The sequence below is a fragment of the Nematostella vectensis genome, chromosome 1 (genome assembly GCF_932526225.1).
Source record: "Nematostella vectensis chromosome 1, jaNemVect1.1, whole genome shotgun sequence".
Lineage (NCBI taxonomy): Eukaryota > Metazoa > Cnidaria > Anthozoa > Actiniaria > Edwardsiidae > Nematostella > Nematostella vectensis.
Genome location: NC_064034.1, coordinates 14,816,097 through 14,840,960, shown reverse-complemented (window position 1 = coordinate 14,840,960; position 24,864 = coordinate 14,816,097). Strand labels below are relative to the sequence as shown.

General features: G+C 41.3%; 2 protein-coding genes across 3 annotated transcripts; one reads left to right on the top strand and one right to left on the bottom strand.

The window, feature by feature from the left end:
- Positions 1-820: 820 nt before the first annotated feature.
- Positions 821-7,722, bottom strand: LOC125568096. 2 transcript variants are annotated; one of them, XR_007312093.1, is made up of 3 exons: positions 5,345-7,722; positions 2,771-5,207; positions 821-2,264 (listed from the first exon to the last, which is right to left on the bottom strand). XR_007312093.1 is itself a non-coding variant. In XM_048729539.1 (2 exons), the coding sequence occupies exons 1-2, from the start codon at positions 7,452-7,454 to the stop codon at positions 4,198-4,200; spliced, it is 3,120 nt and encodes a 1,039-aa protein (XP_048585496.1). In that variant the 5' UTR covers positions 7,455-7,722; the 3' UTR covers positions 821-4,197. The 2 variants fall into 2 exon arrangements, 1 of the variants encoding a protein (XP_048585496.1); XM_048729539.1 differs by having other exon boundaries at positions 821-5,207.
- Positions 7,723-12,027: 4,305 nt separating this feature from the next.
- LOC125568097 lies at positions 12,028-13,678 on the top strand. Its single transcript, XM_048729540.1, has one exon. The coding sequence runs from the start codon at positions 12,304-12,306 to the stop codon at positions 13,426-13,428; it is 1,125 nt and encodes a 374-aa protein (XP_048585497.1). The 5' UTR covers positions 12,028-12,303; the 3' UTR covers positions 13,429-13,678.
- Positions 13,679-24,864: the final 11,186 nt, after the last annotated feature.

Sequence of the window (24,864 nt, the reverse complement as noted above, 5' to 3'; positions counted from 1 at the left end):
CTTAAGGGTTCGAACTGCATCATTGGAAAAACATAGCCGTGATATTTCATAACAGCTTCATTTATTAGGGTGCGAGTCACAAAGTCCTTAAAACGTATGTTACGAAGTACCAAGCTCAGCAATTGCCCCAAAAAGTCGTGTACGCGAAACGCGCCCGGCCTACAGCCCTAATTATTCATGTACGCGAAACGCGCCCGGCCTACATCCCTAATTATTCATGTACGTGAAACGCGCCCGGCCTACAGCCCTAATTATTCGTGTACGCGAAACGCGCCCGGCCTACAGCCCTAATTATTCATGTACGTGAAACGCGCCCGGCCTACAGCCCTAATTATTCATGTACGTGAAACGCGCCCGGCCTATAGCCCTAATTATTCATGTACGCGAAACGCGCCCGGCCTACACCCTAATTATTCATGTACGTGAAACGCGCCCGGCCTACATTAGCAATTGCCAAAAGCTTATGTACGTAAAACCGATTTGGCCTACATTAGCAATTGCCAAAAGCTTATGTACGTGAAATCGATTTGGCCTACATTAGCTTTTGCCGATTGTTTATGTACGTGAAGCATTATCTGCCCGATATATAGAGACGGGGCTGGGGGGCTCGGAGGGGGGATCCGCGCCTCCCAACCCTAAGACGGGAAGACGGGGCTGGGAGGCCCGGAGGGGCGATTCGCGCCTCCCACTCGTTTCTATGAAACCCCCTGGTCCCCCCTCTTGTTCTTTGTGTCAAGGTGCTAATATTGTTCATTTGCCTAATCAAATTGCAGCTTGTAAGAGCTGCGTACTGACCCAGCTTTTGAAGTATGATATTTTCTTTAAATAGTATTTTACTTAGTACAGATTATGTAATAAGCCAGTTCTTAAGGTGTTATATGGCGAACTGCTTCCATCCTTTGTATTTAACCCTTACTTAATAGAATAGTTAACCTAAAGAATCACATATGTAACCTAGCTGATTCAATCACTTTTCCTACTCTCTAAGCTTTTTATTTCAAAACTACCTCACCACTACATTTGACATTGAACATCTACATTAGACATATTTTTTGTGGACCTACCATGCATGTCACAGAATGATTTTGTAATTTATTTAAGTTAAGTTTGTTGATCCCAGGGGTGGATCTAGCTTTTCGCTAAAGGGGGGTTTGGTTCAGTGGTTAAGGGGGCAGTAGGTGTTTTTTTATTTTTTGTTACATATGGCTTTCTGGCAGCCCAAAAGTGTTCCCTTTTGAGTTCACTTCTCTGTTTTGTATGTTTCTGTATTGTATCGTCTCTGAATGTAGTAGTAATTATTGTTGTTGACTCAATAAAGATGGAAAACTGTTTGACTCTATAATCAAGGAGAATGCAAACACAAGACACAAACTAAAATCAACAACACAACAATGCTTGGATTTCTTCAACTTTATTCATACTGCAGAGGTTAGATTTGTAATGGGTGTGAAGTTGCACTGCCAACAATAACAAAGTTTGTTACCTACATATGGTTTTAGTTTATTACATCACACCATAATCTGGACAAAGATGCTTTGTTAGAGCAGGAGAGTTTTCCAGGTTTACTCTAGATGGAAGTTTATCCAGAAGTTTTGTATAAATATCAATGTTTTTATAAATATAAAAAAAATATATATCCATAGATATATCTTGGTTTGTAGGAAAAAAACACGCGAACTACCGTTTCATCGAGAGATTAAATGGTAGTTCGCGTGTTTTTTTCCTACAAACCAAGATATATCCCGCTCTACACCTATGTATTGAGCACTGTTATATGAACGCCTGCACTCACGCATTATATCTATAGATATGTATAATATATGCCATTTTCAATCTATTTCTACTGATAAAGCATAACTGGTTTTGCTTGTTAATAAAACAGAATATTGTTGTTTCCTCTAGAAAAAGTTTTGTATTGATTGATCAGAATTGATATAAAATGCTAATTGTCAGCTTGAGCTGTAAGTAACTAATCTTAGTGAAGCACAACTGAAATTGCACAGTAATAACTATGAAATTTGTAGCTTTAAGGGATGAACGCAAAAGTTATGTGTGAAACTCATGTCACAGGAAGCTAAACTTAAGCTGAGTGGCAAGATTTTGGAAAAAGTATATGTGGATGAAAAAAAAATTTACTTGTGGACAAAACACTCCTACTTTTCTACTTTTGGACAAATCCCCCTACAGGTGGAAGAAACACCTCTTCTTGCCATGAGCTGACCACCAGATGAAATTCCCTGTATGGTGCTGCTAGAAGATGGGCACTAAAACAAATAAGCACACATTAACATTTAATGAACCTTACACAACATACAAGAAAAGATGAAGATCAAAAGACTTTTTGTTGGTGTCTGTTGTTATATCCTGCCTATGCAAATGAGCTTAGGTACATATGATTCTGAGTATAATGTGAAGTTTATAGGTTTTTGCAGTCATTTATTTCCTTAGCCATTTCTGAAAAAATTACATATGATAAGCTATACAGTACAACATTTTTATTTACAAAGCATGGAGTGAGTGCATATCAAAGCAAGCAAACGTCGAATCTAGTCCATCGCACACAACTTACAGCTATTCTAAATAGTTATTTGCTTTATTCAAAGACAATAAAAATGTCGTTGTTGTCGTTGCACCATTTTAATAATGTATACTTAGTACTTAAGAAAGTTATTTGTATTTCCAGAATAAAAGGAGATTTCAAATTGACGCAACAGCAATCTAGATCAATACCGAAAATACACTAATATAAATACTGTATACAGTAACTTACCAGTTTTTCAATTGCCATTATACGGAAGTGCACCTGTCTTGATAAGTAAATTTCTTCGATTGAAGATCTAAACCATCTTTGCCCAGCGATAAGCTAAGTAAGCTTGTTACAAAGAAATTAGGGTGTCATGTAACACAATTTACCTCAGAAATATGTTTCAAACAGTTATCTAAATTCTTTTTTATCGTGGCTAGACGCTAAATAATGTAGGCCAAGAACAAAATTGATCAAGAAATGTTCAATGATGTGCTTTTTCGATCGGGAAACTGACTTTTAAATTGACCAGTTCTGATCGAACATTTGTCTAGTTTAGAACTCTTTTCCAAAATGGCGGCGGTATCATAGCAACACCGATGTAGTTCCCACAGCACACGGTCACTTGGTCAGCGGGAACAACGAGCCATTTGTCTATGATTCTCACCATTTTCTCTATCTTTTGAGAATTTAACAAGTACAGTATATTAACCGCTCGATTGTAGACATCCTAATTATAGGGCATTCAATTTTTGGGGACTCAAAAGCCTATTTTGTCGGTGTTTTCGTGAAAGGTATGTTCAGAGCGCCTGCTCGAACGCCTAATTCTTAATACATTTTAATTTATCCCCACCAGTGACATCACAAAAGAAACCATGGAAACGATGGATACCGCTGCTCAAAACTGCGCCGCCGTTGGAATTCATTAAAATGGTCGCTTTTTGGGTACTCGAGCGAGAATTTCTAAAATACGAAAACAAAGCCAAAAAAAAAAACGAGTTCCAGCAATCGTATTTGATGTTCAAGATGCTGGAATGAAGCCGTACATGCATTTAGCATGCAGTGTCCCTTTAAGGGTGTACTGACATCTGTTGCTAAGGAAAATTAAATATAGCATAAAAGCCTTGAAAAAAGTCACAAGGGTCTGGTGTTTGCCAAGTTGACCACCAAAAGTATTCTGATTATTTTGATGACGTCATACACGTCATACCATGACGTCATCACGTGACGTCATTGATACAGAAAAAAAAAATAATTCGAATAAACATAGTCGAAAATATGTTTTAATGTCGCTTTACGCGTGAAAAGGAAATGCCCGCTTTGCAACGCAATGAATACACTAGGCACGACTATGGTAGAATATGGGGGGAGACAGACTGATCGAAAGCGAGTTAGCGTGACGTGACGACTAGCGCGTGACGTAGCAACTGTAGTGTAAGCATATGACCTTTAGGCCTCACTCATTTCCCCTACACTCCGCGTGAAGGATCGAACGAGAGTATTGGCTGGTCCACAAACGCACAAGCACACCATATAGCTAACAAACCCCGCTTGGGGAAGTCTTCAGACAGAACTAACCGCCACAAGATGCAGAATGCATCCCCCCAAGCGCAATAACAACAATGCTTAAGTCAGAGTGACAGGCTGGACTATCGCCATTTTTGGTGCAGCAGTTAATGAAATGTTTGTGGTGTACGTACGTAAAGCTGGTAGCAATCAGAGGACCAACGACCAAGCACTTTGATAAGCCAGTCGGGCAGGCCTGCAGCGGCAGCGCAGCTTGCCGCCCCAATTCTAAATGAGTGCCCCTTTAAACTGCTATGAGGAAGGCCGCAAGTGCGTGCTGCGTCTCTAAGAATGCTAGAGACCAATGACCGAGTTAGGTATTTACCGGAACGAAACCGAAAAAGTGGTCCTGTTGTGTACCCACAGATGCGAACAAACTCTTGCATCGCGGACACGACGCATAGGTCGCAACCGGAGCGTGCGGTTGTCAAAACGGTGCCTTGCCTGAAAGGGTCGGTTTTGGATGCCTTAATGGCGACTTTCATGTAAAGCGGTGCTGAAGGGTTAGGGTGGAAATTTATGTCGACTGGAGATAAGTTATAAACTATGTCAAAGTTGCGTACGCCCGGGCAAGTAAACTCACTACAACGTAAAAAAACGAAAAAGGCAAGTGTGAATGCCGCCCAAATCATATGGAAATCATGTGCGCTCAGCCAGCTAAGCAAAACCGGACGAATGGCTTTTAAGAGCTGTGGAGTTACGGGTTGACGAGCTGTTTTGTGCTGACCCTGCACCCGTAAAATGCCCCGCAAAACCTTGTTTAAAATTAGCCGACCCTGTATAGGGTCCTGGAATCCGTTTTCGATGTGCATGTTGCGAACGGCCGCCAAGTATGTGCGAATAGTACCGTGCTTTACTCTACGCGCGAGAAAGGTAACAAAATAGATAAGAGTACTCTCACTAGTTGGGAGAATGTCCCCGTGGCTGTCAAAAAGCCTATTCATGAGGCAGAAGTCAATGAACTGTTTCTCGCCTGCGTGATAAGTGCGCTTGGTGTTGATAGCCAGGGCCTTATCAGCGTAGTGTTTCACCTCGCGCGTTAGAGGGTCATTAGCGAAGGCGGGATGACACAAAGGGTCTGGTCCGCGGCCGGTGCGAGCTCTCTGAATCGTGCCATCTGAAACCGAGAAAGTGCATCAGAAATGCCGTTGAAATGACCTGGTACGAAGCGACAACGCACAACAAAATTATGAGCCATGGAAATGCCTACTAAGCGACGCATAAGTGACATAATCCTGGGCGCTTTTAAGTGACCTGTGTTGACAATGTGAACGACTGATTGATTGTCACGCCAGAACTGAATTTGCTTGCCCGAGAACTCGGAGCGCCATAGGGAGCAGGCTACTACTATAGGAAATAATTCTTGCCATTCGATACTAATGCCTGTCTTTTTGGATATGGCGAGGTGAGGCGGCCATCGGCCTTGGAACCAGCGCCCAGAGAAGTAACCGCCGAAACCGATACTACCGCTAGCGTCGGAATAGAGTTCCATATCCTGGCTGGTACGGATTGCTTCTTCGAGGAAGAAAGCTTTGCCGTTCCAGTTCCGGGTAAACTGCTGCCAAATTGCTAAATCCTGAAAAAAACCGTGGCTCAATTTGACGTGATGGAATCGGTGATTTACCCGCCGCGTGAGATCTATGATGCGCTGAAGGAAAGTTCTACCCGGAACAACAACGCGGCAGGCGAATTGCAAAGTGCCGATTAAGGATTGAAGCTCTATGAGGCGAGCGGAACGCTTTCGCTTGAAATCCCGCAAGGATGCTTTAAGACGTTCTAATTTATCTGAAGGTAAGCGCGCCTCCATACGTAGGGTATCGAGCTCGATTCCCATGAATTCAAGTGTTGTACTAGGACCGATAGTTTTGGAAGCCACAGCAGGGGCCCCCACTGAGATAAAGAATTTGAGCAGTCTTGTGAAACTCTCTAAACAACCTAGTTTAGATGACTCCGCTACGAAGAAGTCATCCAATATGTGAATAACATTACGAACGTTGTAATTATGTTTAAGAATCCACTCTAGCGCTTCGGAGAGTTGATTAAATAAAAACGGCGCCGAGCGTAAACCAAAAGGCAAATATAAATCCACATAATAACGAGACTCCCAACGGACCCCCAGTAAATTCCAGTCGTTCGGGTGTATTGGAATTAGTCGAAACGCCGATTTGAGGTCGGTTTTTGCCATAAAGGCACCTTTGCCGAGTAAGGTGAGAATGCTAATAGCGTCGTCCACTCTAACGTACTGGAGTGAGTAAGGGTCTTTAGGAATTCCATCGTTAATGCTATCTCCCTCGGGGAAGGATAAATGATAAATAGTGCGCCAGTCGGCCGAATGTTTTTTGGGCACTACCCCAATTGGGTGGCATTGAAAGTTAGGTAATGGGGGCGCGGAGAACGGGTCTGCCATACGACCTAAGTTGACCTCTTTTTCTATGTTTTTTGAAATTATCTCAGGGTGCACCCGAGCTGAAATAAGATTAGGTGAAACACGAGACTTTTGGGTGCCATCAAAACCAATGTGGGCACCGAAACGTAACGAATTAAGTAGGGAAGTTACGAATTCCCGATCTGAATGGGAAGATAGTTCCTGTTCTAGAAGATCTATTTTAATCGGTGTACTTATCGTTGCCTTCCTTTTACTGTGCAGCTGGGCGACCCGGAGCTTGGCTTCTGTTGCCTTGGCGCTGGCCTGCGGATGCGGAGATTCCGGCGCGACACTGGTGAGCGGGATGGGAGTCGGCGCATTTTTGGCAAACGTTGGGGTAGATGCAGGCTTGACGGGAACAGCCGGTGACTCGGTTGAAGTCGAAGCACACGTTGTTACGATGAATGCACGGTGAGCGGTGTGTGGCGAGGCGGTGTTGACCAGAAGGGCATTATTTGCTATCAGGTTGAGGGTTTGTTTATTTGTGAGGACATAATTTTCGGGAGTTATTTTTAGAGTGTTGTCGGTGAGGTTTTTCGTTTGATGAGCAGCCTGTTCGTATATATTATCGACCCGTTCGTGGCACCCCTCCGCGGTCTGCTCTGTTCCCTCTTGGGATAATTTAGTCTCCACACCAAGGTCCTCAAATATTTGAGCTAAATCGAACCGGCTGTGAAATTTAGATTGGCAAGATTGGGCGAAACCGGCGTTGTTTTGAGGAATTCCCGAGTCGACTTCCGGTATTTTTACTGTTACTAAATCTGTGTCTGTGTTTCTTTGTCTTTGAATTTCTCTTTCTAAGCTGGCGCTAGCACAGCAAATATTTACTTGACAGCCGAAATCTTTTGTAAACGTAGCCCGAGACGTATTTTCGGAAAAATGTTCGTTTGTTTTTCTCCAACGTTGTTTTGCAGCAAGCCTTGCTTTTTTTCTAAACATAACCACACTTTCACCACTGTCAAGCCATTCCCAACAACAAAAAACTGCACTATTGATTTCGTATTTTATATCCTTTTATTTTACAGCATTTGTCTCAAACATTTATTTTTTGTAAATTACTAACCCTGGATTAAACGAGTTAAAAACTGGTTTGAGGAGTAAAATTCACACAGGGTACCTAGTATATCAACAGAAAGCAACTTAAATTTACCTTTGGTGATTTTATTTTCACAGAAAAGCCCCAAAACACCTCTACATCACCTGTAATTACCTCCATTTCATGGCCAAAAAGCGTCATTTGCAGGATTCGAGTTGGTGCGTGACACTAGCGAGACAGATTCATTTCAAGTACAAATTTCATGTAACTTTCTGTCTGTCCCAGCACAATTTTCAAGTCAGCATCGCAACGAAGGTCACATGATAAAGCGAAATGTTAGAATATTTGATCCCTACATTGTTTTGTGTAACGTCTTTTTTGTCGACAACTTTATTTTATGAAGCCTTAGTTCTACTACAAAGTTTGGGAGGCCTGTGTTACGCCAACTAAACAGTGGGTTAGCGAGTTAACCCACCTCGCGAGCAGGGTTAGATTTACCTCCAAACTGACCCAGAGTTAGCGCTAACTAGCGTTTCGGGAAAAGAACTTATCCGGGGGTAAAAATTTAATCGTGGGTTAGAGTTAATTTAACCCTGGGTTAGCGCAAATCGGCTTTTCAGGAACCGGCCCCAGGTCTTGTACTTTTGTTTTGTACAGGCATCATCTAATCATTTGGGTATAACTAAATGGTTGTTATTATTGTTACTGACCCGAGCTGCTAACCCTCTGTTTTTTTTTTCTTTCTTGTCTTTTACCATTTCCAAGCTGATTTTCCAGTTTCTTGAGAGTTCAAAATTAAACTTTCTAACGGAGCTCTTAACAAGTCCTCTCCTATCGAGCCATCCCAAGGTATCTTTCTAAATTACCAGCCCTTAAAAGGGAAGGTGTTGTGGATGCTCAATGCAAATTCTCTGCTTGTTTTTGTACGGATAAGCACAGGTGGTCTACTCAACTCAACGCATTGCTTATTAAGCATGTGCTTTGAACTTCATTTGCGAATATCAATTAGATCACGAAGTCTTCAATAAAATTTCTTCCAAATACATATTCGGTTCGCTTACATATTCGGTCTTACTTTTTATTACGTCAGATTTTTTCAGAAATATTCGGGTTTTTTAAAAACCGATTTCAAGCAAGGGTGGAAAGCTATTCCCAAACTCCGTGCCAAAAACCCACGCCCCTTCATCTGAGTTTATTTGTATTTAAATAAAAATAACGCAAAAACAAATTTCTCCTCAAATATCGCTAGATTGATGATGGAGCTTACTTCCGATGGCAATTGCTGCCATTATAAAGCACAGGCGTACGATCAAATTGCGATTTGAAATTATACCATAGCTCAAAATCAGTCATGAAAACAGGTCTGACACAAAAAAACATCCCCAGGGGTTTGTTTGCGTTCGATACAAAGAGTCGGGTGGGTCATATCTGCGTGCGTAGACCTCAGAATACTAATTATATACCCACCCGACCACTTAAAATGTCGTGACGATCGGTCATACATGAGATATTCGACGCAGGGGTATGAAAAAGTGCTTCAAACATGAATAGACGCAATAAAGAGTAAGACATATGTACTTGGAAGAAGTTTTATAGAAGACGTGATCTAATTGATATTCACAAATGAAGTTCAAAGCACATGCTTGATGGAACTCTGTAAAATGAAGACCGGATCTCCGCGGACCTACGCGGACCGGACCTCGGAGGACCGTTTTTTTTTTTGTAATTATTTTTGTAATACACACAGGCATACAAAGCTATAAAAATAAATTAAAATTTGTTGAAAAGAAAAAAAGTGTTTTTTTTCCTACAAACCAAGATATATCCCGCTCTACACCTATGTATTGAGCACTATTATATGAACGCCTGCACTCACGCATTATCATAGCTCCAAGTTTCAGCTTGTCGAGCACTCTACGGCTACCCATAATGGAAAAATTCAGCATCAACTACTCGTCCAAGAATATCCCACTACCATCACGTAATGACTACCTTCAACGCCTCATCGAAAAGACCGAGCACTTTTTACGCAGAATGCGCTGGAAAGCCCACTTCTTTCTCAACCCCGATCCCATTTCGTCTTCAAAAGAAACGTACGGCTTCAAATCGACCAAAAACTCTCCTCCTATTGATGAATTAAAAGACTTTGAAGACGACATGCTGAAAATGATCCAGTCCGTAAAATTTAAAGAAGCGAGCAGCCCATTCTTCAACAAAATAAAGAAAGACAGCGACCGCATAAAAAATGAACCGAAGCTCCTAGTCGCCGCCGACAAAACTACCAACTTCTATAAACTAGAACCGTCAGCCTACAAGAATCTCCTAGAAAAAGACATAACAAAATCCTACAAAAAAGCTCCACCCGAAACTACGCAAGCCATCCACAAAGAAAACAATAACATCGCGACAAAACTAGGAATCGACGATAGAATGGACACCACCGCCAACAAACAAGCATTTATAACACTCAAAGACCACAAACCGAACTTCGCTAATAAATCGACCTGCAGACTCATCAACCCTACCAAGTCCGAAATAGGCAAGATCAGCAAAAGTATCCTCGACCGCATCAACACCACCATCACAACAAAACGTAACTTTCACCAATGGAAAAGCACTAAAGTCGTAATCGACTGGTTCACATCAACAAAAAACAAGACAGCATCCAACTTTATATGTTTCGACATAGTGGAATTCTACCCATCAATCAGCCAAGAACTCCTAAACAAAGCCCTCGACTTCGCCGCTGACTACGACTGCATCACCGCTGAAGGAAAAAACATCATAACCCACGCCAAGAGCTCTATCCTAGTTCACAACCAAACACCCTGGCACAAAAAAGACAAACTCGACATTCGACGTGACAATGGAAAGCTACGACGGCGCTGAAACATGCGAACTTGTAGGCAACTTCCTCCTCTCCCAACTTCAAGACTTTAACATCAACGTAGGACTCTACCGCGAGGACGGACTAGCCATCACAAGCGTCACACCTAAAAACACAGAAAATATCAAGAAAGAACTATGCCGCATCTTTAACAACAACGGACTGCGAATCACCATAGGAGCCAACAAGCGAGTAGTCAACTTCCTAGACGTCACATTCGACCTGAACCGCAACACCTACCAGCCTTTCACCAAACCAAACGCCCCACTACAGTACGTTCACCGCGAGAGCAACCACCCACCTACCATCACAAAGAATATCCCTGCTAGTATCAACAAACGCTTATCTACACTATCATCAGACAAAGAAACCTTCGACCAAGCCGCCCCGCCATACCAGAAAGCACTCGACGAAAGTGGATATAACTACACGTGTTGTTGTCCTTTCTTGTTACAGTGGCTTGGTAGATAACAGATGATTGGAGGCAGTTTCCGTCAAGGGGGCACGCGTTCTTTTGTCTGCAGTTGCATGTTTTGTTATTGGCGGTAGCGAGGGAGGTGGAGGCGTCTTCGGTTGTTATTGATGAGGCGATTATGCGTTTGTTGTGGCTGTCAATTATCTGCTTGAAGCTGCTCATGCAGCTATAACTGATTTTGATTGTGTTCCGGTTGAAGATTTTTCTGAGTTTGTGGTCTTTAGGGAAGTGCTTGTCTATGAGTGAAAGGAATCTGTGGCCGGTGTTGGTGCTTGTGTTCTTGCTAAAAGGGGGGTTGTACCAGATTAAGAATATATTACTATCATCACTTATACACTATCTATGTATAAAATTAACATAAAAATAGGGCATGAAATTTGAATGGCTGTTATGGTGAAATTGAATAGTTCAGCTGTTGCATAACAAGGCTTTGTTCCTGTGGCGGCACGAAGACACTAGCTCGTTACGCGTCACTATATCATGGGACTTTGAAGAAAATGTACCACATTAAATATTCTGATAATATCAATATATATTACTATATCATGGGACTTGGAAGAAATTGTGCCTCATTAAATATTCTGATAATATCATGATATATCACTATATCATGGGACTTGAAAGAAATTGTGCCTCATTAAATATTCTGATAATGTCATGATATATCACTATATCATGGGACTTGAAAGAAATTGTGCCTCATTAAATATTCTGATAATATCATGATCATGGACCTTAGAAGAAATTGTGCCTCATTAAATATTCTGATAATATCATGAAACACAAAGACTCTTGATAAATCATGATATTTAGGGCCTTAAATACAAGAAACATATAAGAATTATCATGATATATCACATTTAATGATTAGTCTTGATAATAGTGATATACGCAATCCTGCACCTCTCTCCTTTTAAAGTCACTATTTTCACGATAGTTGCCGATTTTTCAGCTTTTATTTTATGTATATGTTTGTGTATTAAAAAAATTAAAAATAAAAAAACCCGGTCCGCCGAGGTCCCGTCCGCGTAGGTCCGGTCTTCATTTTACAGAGACCATGCTTGATGAGTTACTACACAGGTGCTTTGTCTCCTATTATCTTTGTTCTACAAAGGAGTTCTTTTGTCTCTATTCTTCTCGTTCTTTGTGTCGAGGTGCGGATATTGTTCATTTGCCCAATGAAATTGCAGCTTGTAAGTGCTGCGTACTGACCCTGCTTGATAAGCAATGCGTTGAGTTGAGTAGACCCCCTGTGCTTATCCGTACAAAAACAAGTAGAGAATTTGCATTGAGCATACACGACACCTTCCCTTTTATGGCGGATCTACATTTTTATGATTGACGATAAAAATCTTGCATAAGGTTGAAGTTTTAGAAAACTAGCAAAATTATGATTCGATATGCGGGTTCTTGTAAAATGAAGTATCAGTACTTCGTGGTTATTTGTGTATTTGGGGTGTCATCTATATTCTTCTTTTGCCTGAGTGGTGATTACAGAGCGCAATCTTGGATGAGAAATAAAACGTCACCTAGATCGGAAAATGCATTTTCCGATAGGACTAACGACAGGGAAGAACGAGCTGAGAACTCAACTTCAAGTGCGGATTTTATCAAAAAGATAAAGGTGACGGTTTTTATGGGAATAATAACAGCACCTAAACGTGTAGACAGGCGGACAGCTATCAGAGAAACTTGGTTAACAACACTCGATCACTACTCGGAGATAGGGATGCGTTTTTTTACGGATGGACTTGGACTTAGTAAGAATGAAACACTGGCTTTGCAGCTAGAGCAAACGAAGTATGGCGACTTGGAATTTCTTCCCTTAAAAGGTGGAGTGCGATTTACCTATCGCTTATTGTGGATGATGTTTTTGGCTTTAGAAAAATATGATTTTAAATTTATCCTTAAAACTGACGACGATTATTTCGTTTGTTTGGAGCATTTAAACTTCGATATCCGCTTCAGGTTGCAAGAAAAGCTCCTAGTCTGGGGATGGTTTCACTGTGAGGGTGGTTCCCAGTGGACCGACGAAGGCCTCATCATATTCGGCCGAGATTTTGTCGATGAACTCGTCAAACTAAACAAAACATTACAGTGCCACCCGTATGGAGACCAAGCCATTGGATTGTGGATTAATGCCATGGCGAGTTATGGATTGGAAGTGACGTTTTTCGCTGACAACACGAGACTGTTGCATGAGAATTCGCTCGATTCTAAACCATACCTAAAAAACAGTGATCTCTGCACAAGGCTTCTGGGCATTCACCAGGCCTATCCTAAACAAATGAGAGAGTACTGGAGTTTAGTAAAGACAAATTGGTTTAACGTCTCCTTCGCCGAGGTTCCTAGGGAACCTTATCAGTCTTACTGCCCTTATCCAAGAAGATTTGAATGGAGGTACTTTTTGCCACCGTGGCGTCATGAGCCAAAGCCTTGCTGGGGGAGTGAGGGCATTTGGTCGGACTTGGAGAAATTCGTATATTTCGCAGGACGACAAGAAAGTGGAAAGTGAAATAGAAATCTCGATCGGATTTTGTTTAATACTCTTGATAGGTTGTGTTCCCTGGCGGAGACTATTTATCTGTATTCTAGTGAGTGAGCTGGCAGACGCTAAAGGGACTATTTATGTCTTGCGTGCAAATCAATTCATATTATGCTTCTCGTCTATAGAAGAGGTTTTTTGTTAAAAAAAAAAAGACTTCATGTAAACAGGGAATGACAAATGCTGGCTTGGCAACTGACCGCTGTTTATGGGGTACTAATATTTGTACGCTTAATGATAAGCACACTAATCGCAAAATAGACCTATTTTAAAAAAAGTTACACTCGGAATATGTGTATCGTAACCCGCAATGCTTCGTGGGTATCAAATAAATAAGCAAATAAGCGCAAATAAAATACAAATCCATGTTTCAAACCTGTAGAATTCTTGTTTCCATTCTTATGAACATTCGCATAGCTTTTAGATACGGTCTACCGACTGAGAGTGAATTAATAAGTTTTCACCCCCGGGTCATGAATTTAATGAGGCCACGAAGCGTTACGAGGAATTTTTTTACTGAAATGATTATTATGTTATTTTGCACCGTGTATGTATTTTTACACCGTATTCTGGTGTAAAAATCATGTGAAAAAGCTGCGGGACCATTCTAAATTACCAACCCTAGCCTAGTTTTCACTATTGACGCAAGCATAAGCGCAAACGCAAGCGCAAGCACAAGGGAGTTATTTAGCTGTGAAAAACCAGTCGACGCAGCAATAAGCGCAAGCGCGGTTGGTAAGCCTGTGCTAAAACTGAACCATGAACACGTCAAGTGGCAATGGCCAATGAGCTGCTTTATCACAAACTTTTTTTACTCCCGTAGTTTTCCTATTTTTGATTCTCATTGATCAAATAACCTGATTTGGAAAACGTATTTGAGTTAGAGCTTATATTATCGGTGAGATCTGAGATCATTTTTTTCTTATTTAAACAAGGCTAAAGCCTCAAGTTTAATTCCGACGGGCAGGTTATAGTGCATGCATTGTTATTAAGTCTCGGAAACCCCGAAAATCGGTGTTGTTCCAGATCCATAGAGATAGTTCCCGAAATTATAAAGATCTGCGATCTTTGGCTGGGGAGGGGTTCCCTGATAAAAAAGTGTTGAGGGAAATCAGGAGAAAATAAGTAGGAAAGTGAATCTTTTATATTATAATTAAGATAGCGAATGATCGCTAAGGACTTTTTTAGATCGACTGTCTTGCGTCACACAATATGAGCCAATCAAAAGGCCGCTTATATAAACAAAATTTTCAATGCAAAAAGCGAAAATGGCTGCCATAGCAGAGGAAAGTAGAAGTTCTGATTCTGAATCGGAGTCTCCAAACTCTGAGAATGGAAGTGAGGAAAGCTCTGAGCTCTCTAAAGATAGCTCTTCTTCGGAATTTAGTGGCGAGGAGGAAGATGATAACAAAACGGTTGGAAGAGGGAAGCGAACACACGCTTCTTCCGTCTCGAGGAAGGCAACTCTAGAATAAAATAAGTACTAAATTGTTTATAATCTCTGAATGTTAATTTCTCCACAATGTTGTCTTCATCATTTAGTGATAATTATATTAAATGTATGTATATCCTCTCACCTTTCAAGGTGAGCCTTTGATCTTTAATAATCAAAACCAAAATGGCTGGTCTACAAAACGAAGACCTAAAACCTAATACCTAAAACCTGTAACCCCAAAATCTACAACCCCTAAAGCTACGAACCGCCCCAAAATTGCAGTTATTATTTAGTATACCTTGTTTCCCAAATGGCTACACAGCGCGAAAGTTTCATGGAGCCCCATTCCTAAGAAAAAGTGGTTACAAAACAAATATGGTAACAAATATTGGTAACCCATCGACTCGAGTTTTTTCGTGACGCGATGTCCGCCCGTCCCTTAAAAGCATCGTATGACAACCAAACTTGGCAGGTGTCATAGATGTGTCAAGGGAGGTGCAAAACTGTGGTCTAGTGATTTGTGAGATCATCGATGACGTCACTAGAAGCAAGACTATTCCGATCTCATTAACAACAAAAATATCCATCTCATCTATCCTATCTCATGAACGAAACATCATATGACAACCAATCCTTGTTTGTGTCATGGAGGTGTCAAGGGGTGAGGGCACCAATATAGTCACGTGATTGTGATGTCATCAATAAAGTCACTAGAAGCTGACGTCATCAAATTTAAACAAAATATTTATATTTCATTAAAGAAACATGCCAACCAAACTGGGTAGGTGTCATGTATATTTCAAGCGGAGTGCATTGCAATGGGATAGTCGCGTTACGTCATCGGCCGAAACATCGTATGACAACTAAACTTGTTATGTGTCATGTATATGTCAAGGGTGGGGGGAAGGGGGTATAACAAGTAGGTCGTATGATCTGTAAAATCGTTGACGTCATAAAAACAGAAATATAATAATATTTCTTAAATTATTGAGGGAAAATAAACTAAGATTTGGTCGTTTGGAGCTCCTCTTTTAGGCAATGCCTGAAATCTATATATTATGGAATCAGTGATCCTAATGAGGTAATTCAGCGAATTTTGTTGTGCTTTTAGCCTGCTTGCAGGCGTTTACCCGGTGTTTTTTTTTTGCTATGTTGTATCGGTGTCGTGTCGTGGCCGAGTCGTGGCCGCCATCTTGTTTTGTTCTTTCCGCGCGAAAGCTGGAACGAGCGCAAAGCGCGAGGGGGCGGGGGAAGAGAGTTCTTCCCTTCCCTCTCCCCTCCCCCCAGCCCTCTTCGTCACGTCTTGTCACTCGCGCCAAGCTAGCGCGGCCAAAAACAAGATGGCGACCAAGACTTAGCGCATAGCGAATGCAAAAAAAAAAACACCGGGTAAACGCCTCCAAGCAGGCTAATCTCTGGACTGATAGAGGCTTTTGATTCTTCGGTAGGGGCATACTCGCAACACTACGAAGATGCCATTTTTAATATCTAAGCTTTTTAGCAACTTGGGTTTAACAAGGACCTGCTCTATAAGATTTAACTGCTTGTAAGTACTTATTTTATTTTCTGCACAAACAACGACAAAAGTGAGATTGAAAATCAATTGATGAACGAGTGGAAGGTATCTGGTACTGAATCGCAAGTAGATTCCAACATATTATTTACAATAGATACTGACCAAATGGGAACAAAAAATGGCAGCAACGCAAACTGTTTTCAGTGGGCTCTTAAGCAAAAAAGTGGATCAGTATAAAGGGCACTCTAATAAGCTCACATCTCTGTTGTTGTTATTTCCATAAACATTGTATTGGTTGGCAGATGTCAACTATAGGCCCTTGCATAAAAAGATAACTGTTTTGTTTAAGTCTTTCATTGTCATAACGCCCTGAGACGCCTGTAAAATATAGGCCCAACTCCAAAACGTCAAAAATGCAAACTAAACATCACCAGACCCGGATACTCATATATTCATCCAAGGCATAGACGACCTTCAAAAGCGCATCTAAGCAATTAGAATTGACTCTTTTGTCAAAATATCAACCTTGATTTCTGACCAATTCGTAAACAAATGCTTAAACTTAGATGAAAAAACTTTAATGCTTAAACATTTCTTACCAAAAAAGACACAAAATTCCGAACTACGAATACGAACTACGAACTCTTTTAGTTGCGCAGGCGCCGAACATGGCTGCCACGAGCCTTTTGGCTCTTGTATTTCTGGGCTATCTTATCCTCTTATATGGGTTTTTATACCCCATAACATCTCACTCTTGTTTTATAAGAGGGTCGCCTTGCTGGTCTGCGAAAACTGTGGCTAGCACCACAGTAACTCTGCCATTTAAACACCGTTTAGTGTCTGCTGCTGGTTTTGTGAGATCGAAGCGTCCAGTGACCAAGCCAAGCAAACATGGGTTCACGTCTCTACTGATTCCTGGTCATGACCCGCCGACTGACATCACCGTGTTTGCCGATGTTTTGAAGAACCCAGGTCCTGAAGTCTGCCGATTGAACCCCAGTCGGGAGTACTTATCAAGGAACGCTACTCTTTGCAATAATTTGCATGGCCGCCATACTCAAGATCCATTAGCCCAATACCCTAGGGATCAGCTTAAACGATACCGGCGGGACTCAAAATCTACAATCTTCGAGGACAAGGCGCTCATATCCACCTTGAAGCGAAACGGAATCTTCAAATATCGTGGCAAAAGAGCGGGGAAACTAGTTAAAGAACGTAGGAGCTCGATATCTAGGAGCCTAGTTACGGCCCAAGACCATCTACATTCTTCGCGGGAAAATTCAAATTCAACTAGCGTGAATGAGCCATCCAATTTACATAACGATGTAAACATTCTACCATCTACCATCTCGACTCGGCCGCCAGTCCCGCCATTCCTAATCTGTAACGCGCAGTCGTTGACTAATAAGATCGACGAGCTAGAATGTGTTGTTCTCTCCAACTCTGCACGGGTGGTGTGCGTCACCGAGACTTGGCTGTGCGACAGCATCACGGATACAGCGATGGTAATGTCTAACTACAACCTCTTGCGGAAAGATCGTCCATCCCATGGCGGCGGCGTAGCTGCGTACATTCATAATACTGTACCATATAAACGAATGGAACACCTTGAGCTCACTGGTGCAATATCGGAGACATTGTGGTTCCAACTGAGGCCTTGGCGCCTCCCTAGACCCTTAACGTCCATCTTAGTGGGAGTAATCTACCACCCGCCCCACGCCACCGCTGATGATAACAACCTCCTATATCTCCATATCCAAGATGTTGCCGACAATTACTTAAAGGATCACCCTGATAGCTTGTTGTGCGTGACTGGAGACTTCAATCCCAAATCTACCTCTATTTCATCTACCATCATTCGACGCAGGTGCGGCCTAACTCAAATAGTAAAGGTCTTGACGCGTGACACGGGAACTCTGGACTGGATGCTAACCAACCGCCCCAAGATGTGGTCACCACCCGAACAACTACCTAAACTCGGCCGGAGTAACCATTACTGTGTCCTTGTTAAACCGCTTATAGTTCAAAGTAAACCATCCAAGAGGAGTGTTTTGTCACGTGACTTGAGAGAAAGCGCTGTTACAGCGTTTGGTCGTTGGATTACCGCGTTTAATTGGGACCATGTTCTTGAGTTAGATACGTGTCAAGAAAAATGGACTACCTTTCATAGGACGATCTCCGAGGCAGTGGATTTGTATCTACCACTAAAATCTCGTCGTGTCCACGAAACTGGCAGGCCTTGGGTCACCCCTGATATTAAGAGGCTGATATCGAAAAGGCAAAAGTATCTAAACAAGTTTGGGAAGGACTCGGCCCAATTCAAAAGTATGCGTAACAAGGTACAGTCACGAATCAAGGAATGTAAAAGAATATTTTACAAGTCGAAGGTCGCTAAACTGAAGGAATCCAACCCAAGAAGGTGGTGGAAAGAAATCAAGAAGCTGTCCGGGGCGTCATGTAACGACAACCATTGGTACTCCCAACTAGCTACTGGGTCGAGTGTTCAGGAACTTTGTGAGAGAATAAACACCTTTTTCGTATCTCTTACATCTGAATTCTCCCCTCTGTCTGTGGAAGATGTCGCCGCCATTGCGGTGGAAGAAATTCCTCCTGAATGTATTGTTACAACAGGAAGCTCCAGGAAAGCTCCAGGGCCCGATGACATCCCTAATAAAGTGCTGAAGGAATTTGCTTTTGAACTTGCGCCTATCATCGCAGACATCTATAATGCTTCTGTTCGCGAAGGGTCCCTTCCAGCTATACTCAAGCGTGCGGCTGTGTGCCCCTTACCCAAGCAGCGCCCAGCATGTGAAATTGAGAACGATGTAAGACCCATTTCACTGACAAGTCAAGTTGCCAAAGTGATGGAAGGGTTCACAGCGGTGAGGATTGTACCACGCATCCTCCGTGACGTGGATCCCAAGCAGTTTGCGCTAGGGAAATCTACCATCCAAGCAGTCGCGTTCGTCATGCACTTGCTACTAGACGCACTTGACCAGGGGCAGTGTGCTGTTAGATTATTCTTTGCGGACTTCCGCAAAGGATTTGATCTTATCGATCATCACATTTTGATGCGCAAGCTAGCTGAATTTAACATCCATCCCTCGTTGGTAAGATGGGTTGCTTGTTTCCTCCAAGGAAGAGAACAGTTCGTTAAATTAACACCGTATTACTCAAGCACTCTCAAAATCAACGGAGGCATTCCACAGGGTACCCGTCTCGGTCCGGTACTCTTTGCCGTTATGGTTAACAGCCTCGTATCCTCGTGGTCTCTACGCGCTAAATACGTAGATGATTTGACGGTGCTCGAAGTCTTACCAAGGAATTCTCCATCCCTACTTAATTTCATAGTAGACGACATCAATCATTATGCAGTTACTAATAATAAGAAACTTAATAAGTGTAAGACCATGGATGTAGACTTTCTAAAGTATCGTAGTTGTGTGTGGCAGCCTGTGGTTATCGGGACCACGGCGGTGGAATGCGTCAAATCGTTTAAGTTACTCGGTATTATATATCCGACGATTTGAAGTGGACCAGCCACATCGATTACGTTATTAAGAAGGCGAATAAAAGAATTTACGCGATAAGAATACTGAAAAGATCAGGTGTGCATGTAAGAGATATTGTCGAGGTATACTGCACCCTTATTCGCTCAATCTTAGAGTATGGTGCCCCAGTATATTCTTACCTCACTGAATTTCTCTCTAATGCTATTGAGAGGATTCAACAACGAGCACTTAAGATCATCTTTCCCGGGATACCATACTCCGATTGCCTGATGAAGGCCGGTATTAGATCTCTAAAGGACAGAAGAGCCGAACTCTGCAAAGAGTTCATGAGAAGCTTACGTAGGGACAATCCATTACATCAGATTGCCTCGTCGAGAACCACAAAGCCACTACACCAATATAATTTAAGAGCAGATAGAAAGATCGTACCCGCCCTTTGCAACACTAACAGGCTGGCGGACTTTGTCACTGTTAAATTTGTGGAATTTCTCCAATTCATGTAATTATTTGTATTTTATGTAAGTCAGTATTTATATTCCGTGTGCGCAGACACCCGTATTTCAGATTAATCTGCAAGTGGTACAATAAACCATCTATCCATCTATCCATAGAGACAAGCAAACACAGATCAAGTCACAAATAGATACCTTTATTGCGCTCCGTCAGGTCACATTTTACAGCAATCAGTCACAATTATCAATGCTAGAACCTCCATTAGAAGCGAGTCACTATGTTTAGATTATTTTGCATGCCTGCACTGCATCATGGGAGTCTGTGAAACACCTTGACAGACAAGCGGGCAATCCCCTTCCCCACAATCATAACAGTTCTTTTATAAGTCTCTTTGCCCCGAAGCCAAACAAAAACATTTCCAGGTCCCAGAATTAGCCTGAAAACAAGTTTTTGAATAAGATTGGGTAGCAAAGATGGACCACATTTGAGAGTATGAGGCCATTCACCAGAAAATTCCTTTTTCACTTGGTGAAGCCCAGACAAGGAATTATCCCATTGAATCAACCTCAGCGTGCAAACATCCATAAGCACAGCATTAATTATGCTCAAAAAGACTTCGTGATGTCCTAAGGTACTCTCCAGATGTGAAAAAGCTGTAATTTTTAAACAAATTACAAGCAAAACTGTTGTAAGCGACAGGCTGTAGCAGTGCCGTCGCTAGAAAGAAAAGGCACCGCAGTGCATTGTTCGAAACTTCAAGGCATACCATCTTGGGTCAGCGGTAGCTTAGCGGTAGTGTTGGACTTGAAATAGGGGGGAGGTTTCTGTTTTCAGTCTGTTTTTCTTACAATGTTGATCAAAAGTAACCAGGAGTGAAAGGGCTAAGCATATTTACCAATACTGTAGCATAATGGTATTTCTAAATAAAATCCATACATGTTAAAGTCAGGAAATTTTTTTTTTAATCTACAGGCCAGTGTCCTATTAACATCATTTCACTCTGATCATGTCCAGATAGCTGGTTGATAAAAAACAGTTAATCAACCAGCTAATATATCAAAGTTGGAGAAAAAAAATGTGACAAACTCGAACAGCTCAGCTATATACATTTAGGTGCGATATGTAAAATTTACTATGATTATTATGTGTCAAGGACTGTTCAATATGATTAATGAAGTTAAACATATATTTATTTATAACTGGCTTATATTTGTCAATGGATGCAAAATGGTCCATAAAAACCATTGGCCAAGAAGCAAAGCTAAATAAATCAATAATAATGACTTGGCACAAATCTTTAGAGAAAGATAATATGAAAGCAAAAGAAACACTAAACTGTTATTTCATTCTTTGGCTTAAAATGCTTTCTGCATAAAGCAAGGGATTGTCGTTTGTTGCAATTTTATTTTCTAGGGATTTGTGTTGACAACCCTATCAGTGATATCAAATGGTGAATGATGATTCTTAATTAACAGCCCCCTGGGTATTCCAAAGTAACTGTAAGAATTATGACTATTATTAAAATTATAGATGCCTAGCCTCACTGATGAGCAAATAAAGTGCAATAAAATTTTTTTTTCAGTTTTTCCTGATTTTCTTTGATACTGCACATCTCTTTTCTGACAACTTTCATGTCCAGTTGTTCTATTAGGATATTAGGATAGTGTGGGGACCCCTTAGGGATAACAGAGGTGGAATAATTTTTGAATACCCCATAAGGGATAGCGGTTGTTAGGATTTTCTAACCTAAAAGATAGAGTGATCACCCATTTTTTTCATCAAAACTACTTATGTCACAATTCAAGCTCACATAATAATTATACGATGTGAAGACACACAGTCATTCAGGGTCGAAGGATACGCTCAAACCTAGTTCCCGTTTATTATTACTAATGAAAAAAAATTATGATATTGGTTCTAAAAACGTTTCTTTTTTTTTAAGATGTTGCTATGGGAGACAAGACGCAGACGTATTATTCCCAGAACCAACACAAGAAGATCAGCGGCAGAGACTCAAGCATCTGTCAGGCAAATTCCGTCACGTGACAAGGATTTTCACTTTCCAATTACTGAAGCCTGAAGCACCTGAACTCTAACTTTAGCTAGCTAATGATGATAGGCAACTTGCACTAATCTTAATCACATAACTTTTTAGGTGCCAAAGTAGCACGCACTCCGGCTGTTGGCGCAAATTAACAACAAAAAAGCAACTTATCCAGCTCTTACAGATCAGTCCGAAGGTATTCGTGTATCAGATTTATTTGTTTTCGATTTCCGTATGTCGTTCCCTGCGATTATCACGGCTAGCGCGTCGGCGTTTTTCGTTCGCCAGCGACATAAGCAGCTCGGAGTGCGTCACACTTCTGATTCTTCCAGTAAGTTTCCTTGCTCTGATTCCTTGGTCTGTTGGTACGAGAAGCATCAGAGAGCATGGTAAATTTACGAGAAGCATCAGAGAGCGTGGTAAATTTACGGAGAGCATTAGAGAGAATGGTAAATTTACGAGAAGAATCAGAGAGCATGGTAAATTTACGAGAAGCGTCAGAGAGCGTGGTAAGTTTACGGAGAGCATCAGAGAGAATGGTAAATTTACGGATAGCATCAGAGAGCATGGTAAATTTACGGAGAGCATCAGAGAGAATGGTAATTTTACTGAGAACCCCAAGAGAGCGTGGTAACTTTACGGAGAGCATCAGAGAGAATGGTAAATTTACGGATAGCATCAGAGAGCGTGGTAAATTCACGAAGGGCACAGAGAGCACGGTAACTTTATGGAGAGCATTGCAGGGTTAGGGTTACCATTTCCTTTTTCGAGAACTCTTTCGAAAGGAGTCGTTAAAGCGAAATCGGGTGTTATGAAATTTTATTTCCTATATTGAGAAATGATGAGCAAACACTGACAATCCTCTTCATAGTCTATTCCTTATTCTGATAAGTCGTAAAACGAAATCGGAAGTTGAGAGATTCCATTCCTTATTTGCGAAAACTAACTTGAATAAGGAACAGTTCCCTATTCGTGCCTCTGCACTAATCTATTTGTTTTGTCAGAGCCTTATCTGGTAGCCAAGGTTTTAATTGACAACAAGCACCAACTGTCAAATTGTGGTTTTGTTAGCAAGGTCAAATTCCTTCTACACGCGTACGTAGTCAAGTAAAGCGTGAATATTTCTCCTCTAAATATATTAATGCGTTTGGAAGGAAAGCCCAAGATACAAATACATTTATTAGATGAGAGGTAGATTTCCTCTCTTTTGCTAGATTCATTTGTGAAAGCGATTGCACGCATTGCGTAATTTGACCTTTTGTAGCAGATAGAGTCTCATGTTCACAGCTCCGTTTAGCAGGGTAAAGCAGTCAGAATTACCCGACGAAAATGCTGTTGGACTTGTTCTGAATAAACTGTTATGCCTAAATACTGTTTCAACTCGAATTAAAAGGTATCATTTAAGTACCCCCCCAGAAAAGTAACTGCGAATAAGAAACCAGAATCACACTGGTATGCAAACAGACTGGTAAAGCAGCCAGAATTACCCGACGAAAATGCTGTTGGACTTTTTCTGAATAAACTGTTATGCCTAAATACTGTTTCAACTCGAATTAAAAGGTATCATGTAAGTACCCCCCAGAAAAGTAACTGCGAATAAGGAACCAGAATCACACTGGTATGCAAACAGGATTCGAAAGCGGCTGTCTGCAAAGGTTTCTTCTGCAGACACAAATGAACAATAACACGTAAAGATAGGTGAACTTATAGAAACAAACAGGAAGAAAGCTCTGCTAGCAGGGTACAGCACAACTGAGGATCCATTTAATCTTGAATTCACAAACAATAATGATGCAGTTCCCCAGGCAAATTTATTAAAATCACTGACTTTGGCACATACACTTAGCGTACAATAAACGAGAACAAGAATAGAGTCTTCCTATAAATTACACAAAGATAATACAAAATAAGCTAATAGTTATAGATTTATATACATCATTAATAATATAGCTAGTCTAGTATAATAAATAACTGGTATTCAATACAACTGATGTAAATTAGTTTTCTACTAGTAAATAAAAGGAATTTACTGATAAACATAACCATGAAATTATAGTCCAGAAATATAGAGAAAGTATCCTAAAATAATTAATTAATCTATACTATTACTAAAAATACAAAGTACAGAAAGAAACTAACTTCTATAGTGAAAACAAGTCTACAAAGCTGATTGGGATAGCTGTGGTTTCGAACCAAAATAGAACGGAAATTCCCTATGAATATTCTATGAATATTCTAACTAATTAAAATAGTCCATGCGATTTTGTAGAAACGAATTCGCATACGATATTACCAGAAACGGGGGGGGGGGGGGGGGGGGACTGGGGACTTTCCGTGAAACGAGTGGGAGGCGCGAATCGCCCCTCCGGGCCTCCCAGCCCCGTCTTAGGCTTGGGAGGCGCGAATCCCCCCTCCGACCCCCCAGCCCCATCCCAGGCTGGGGACT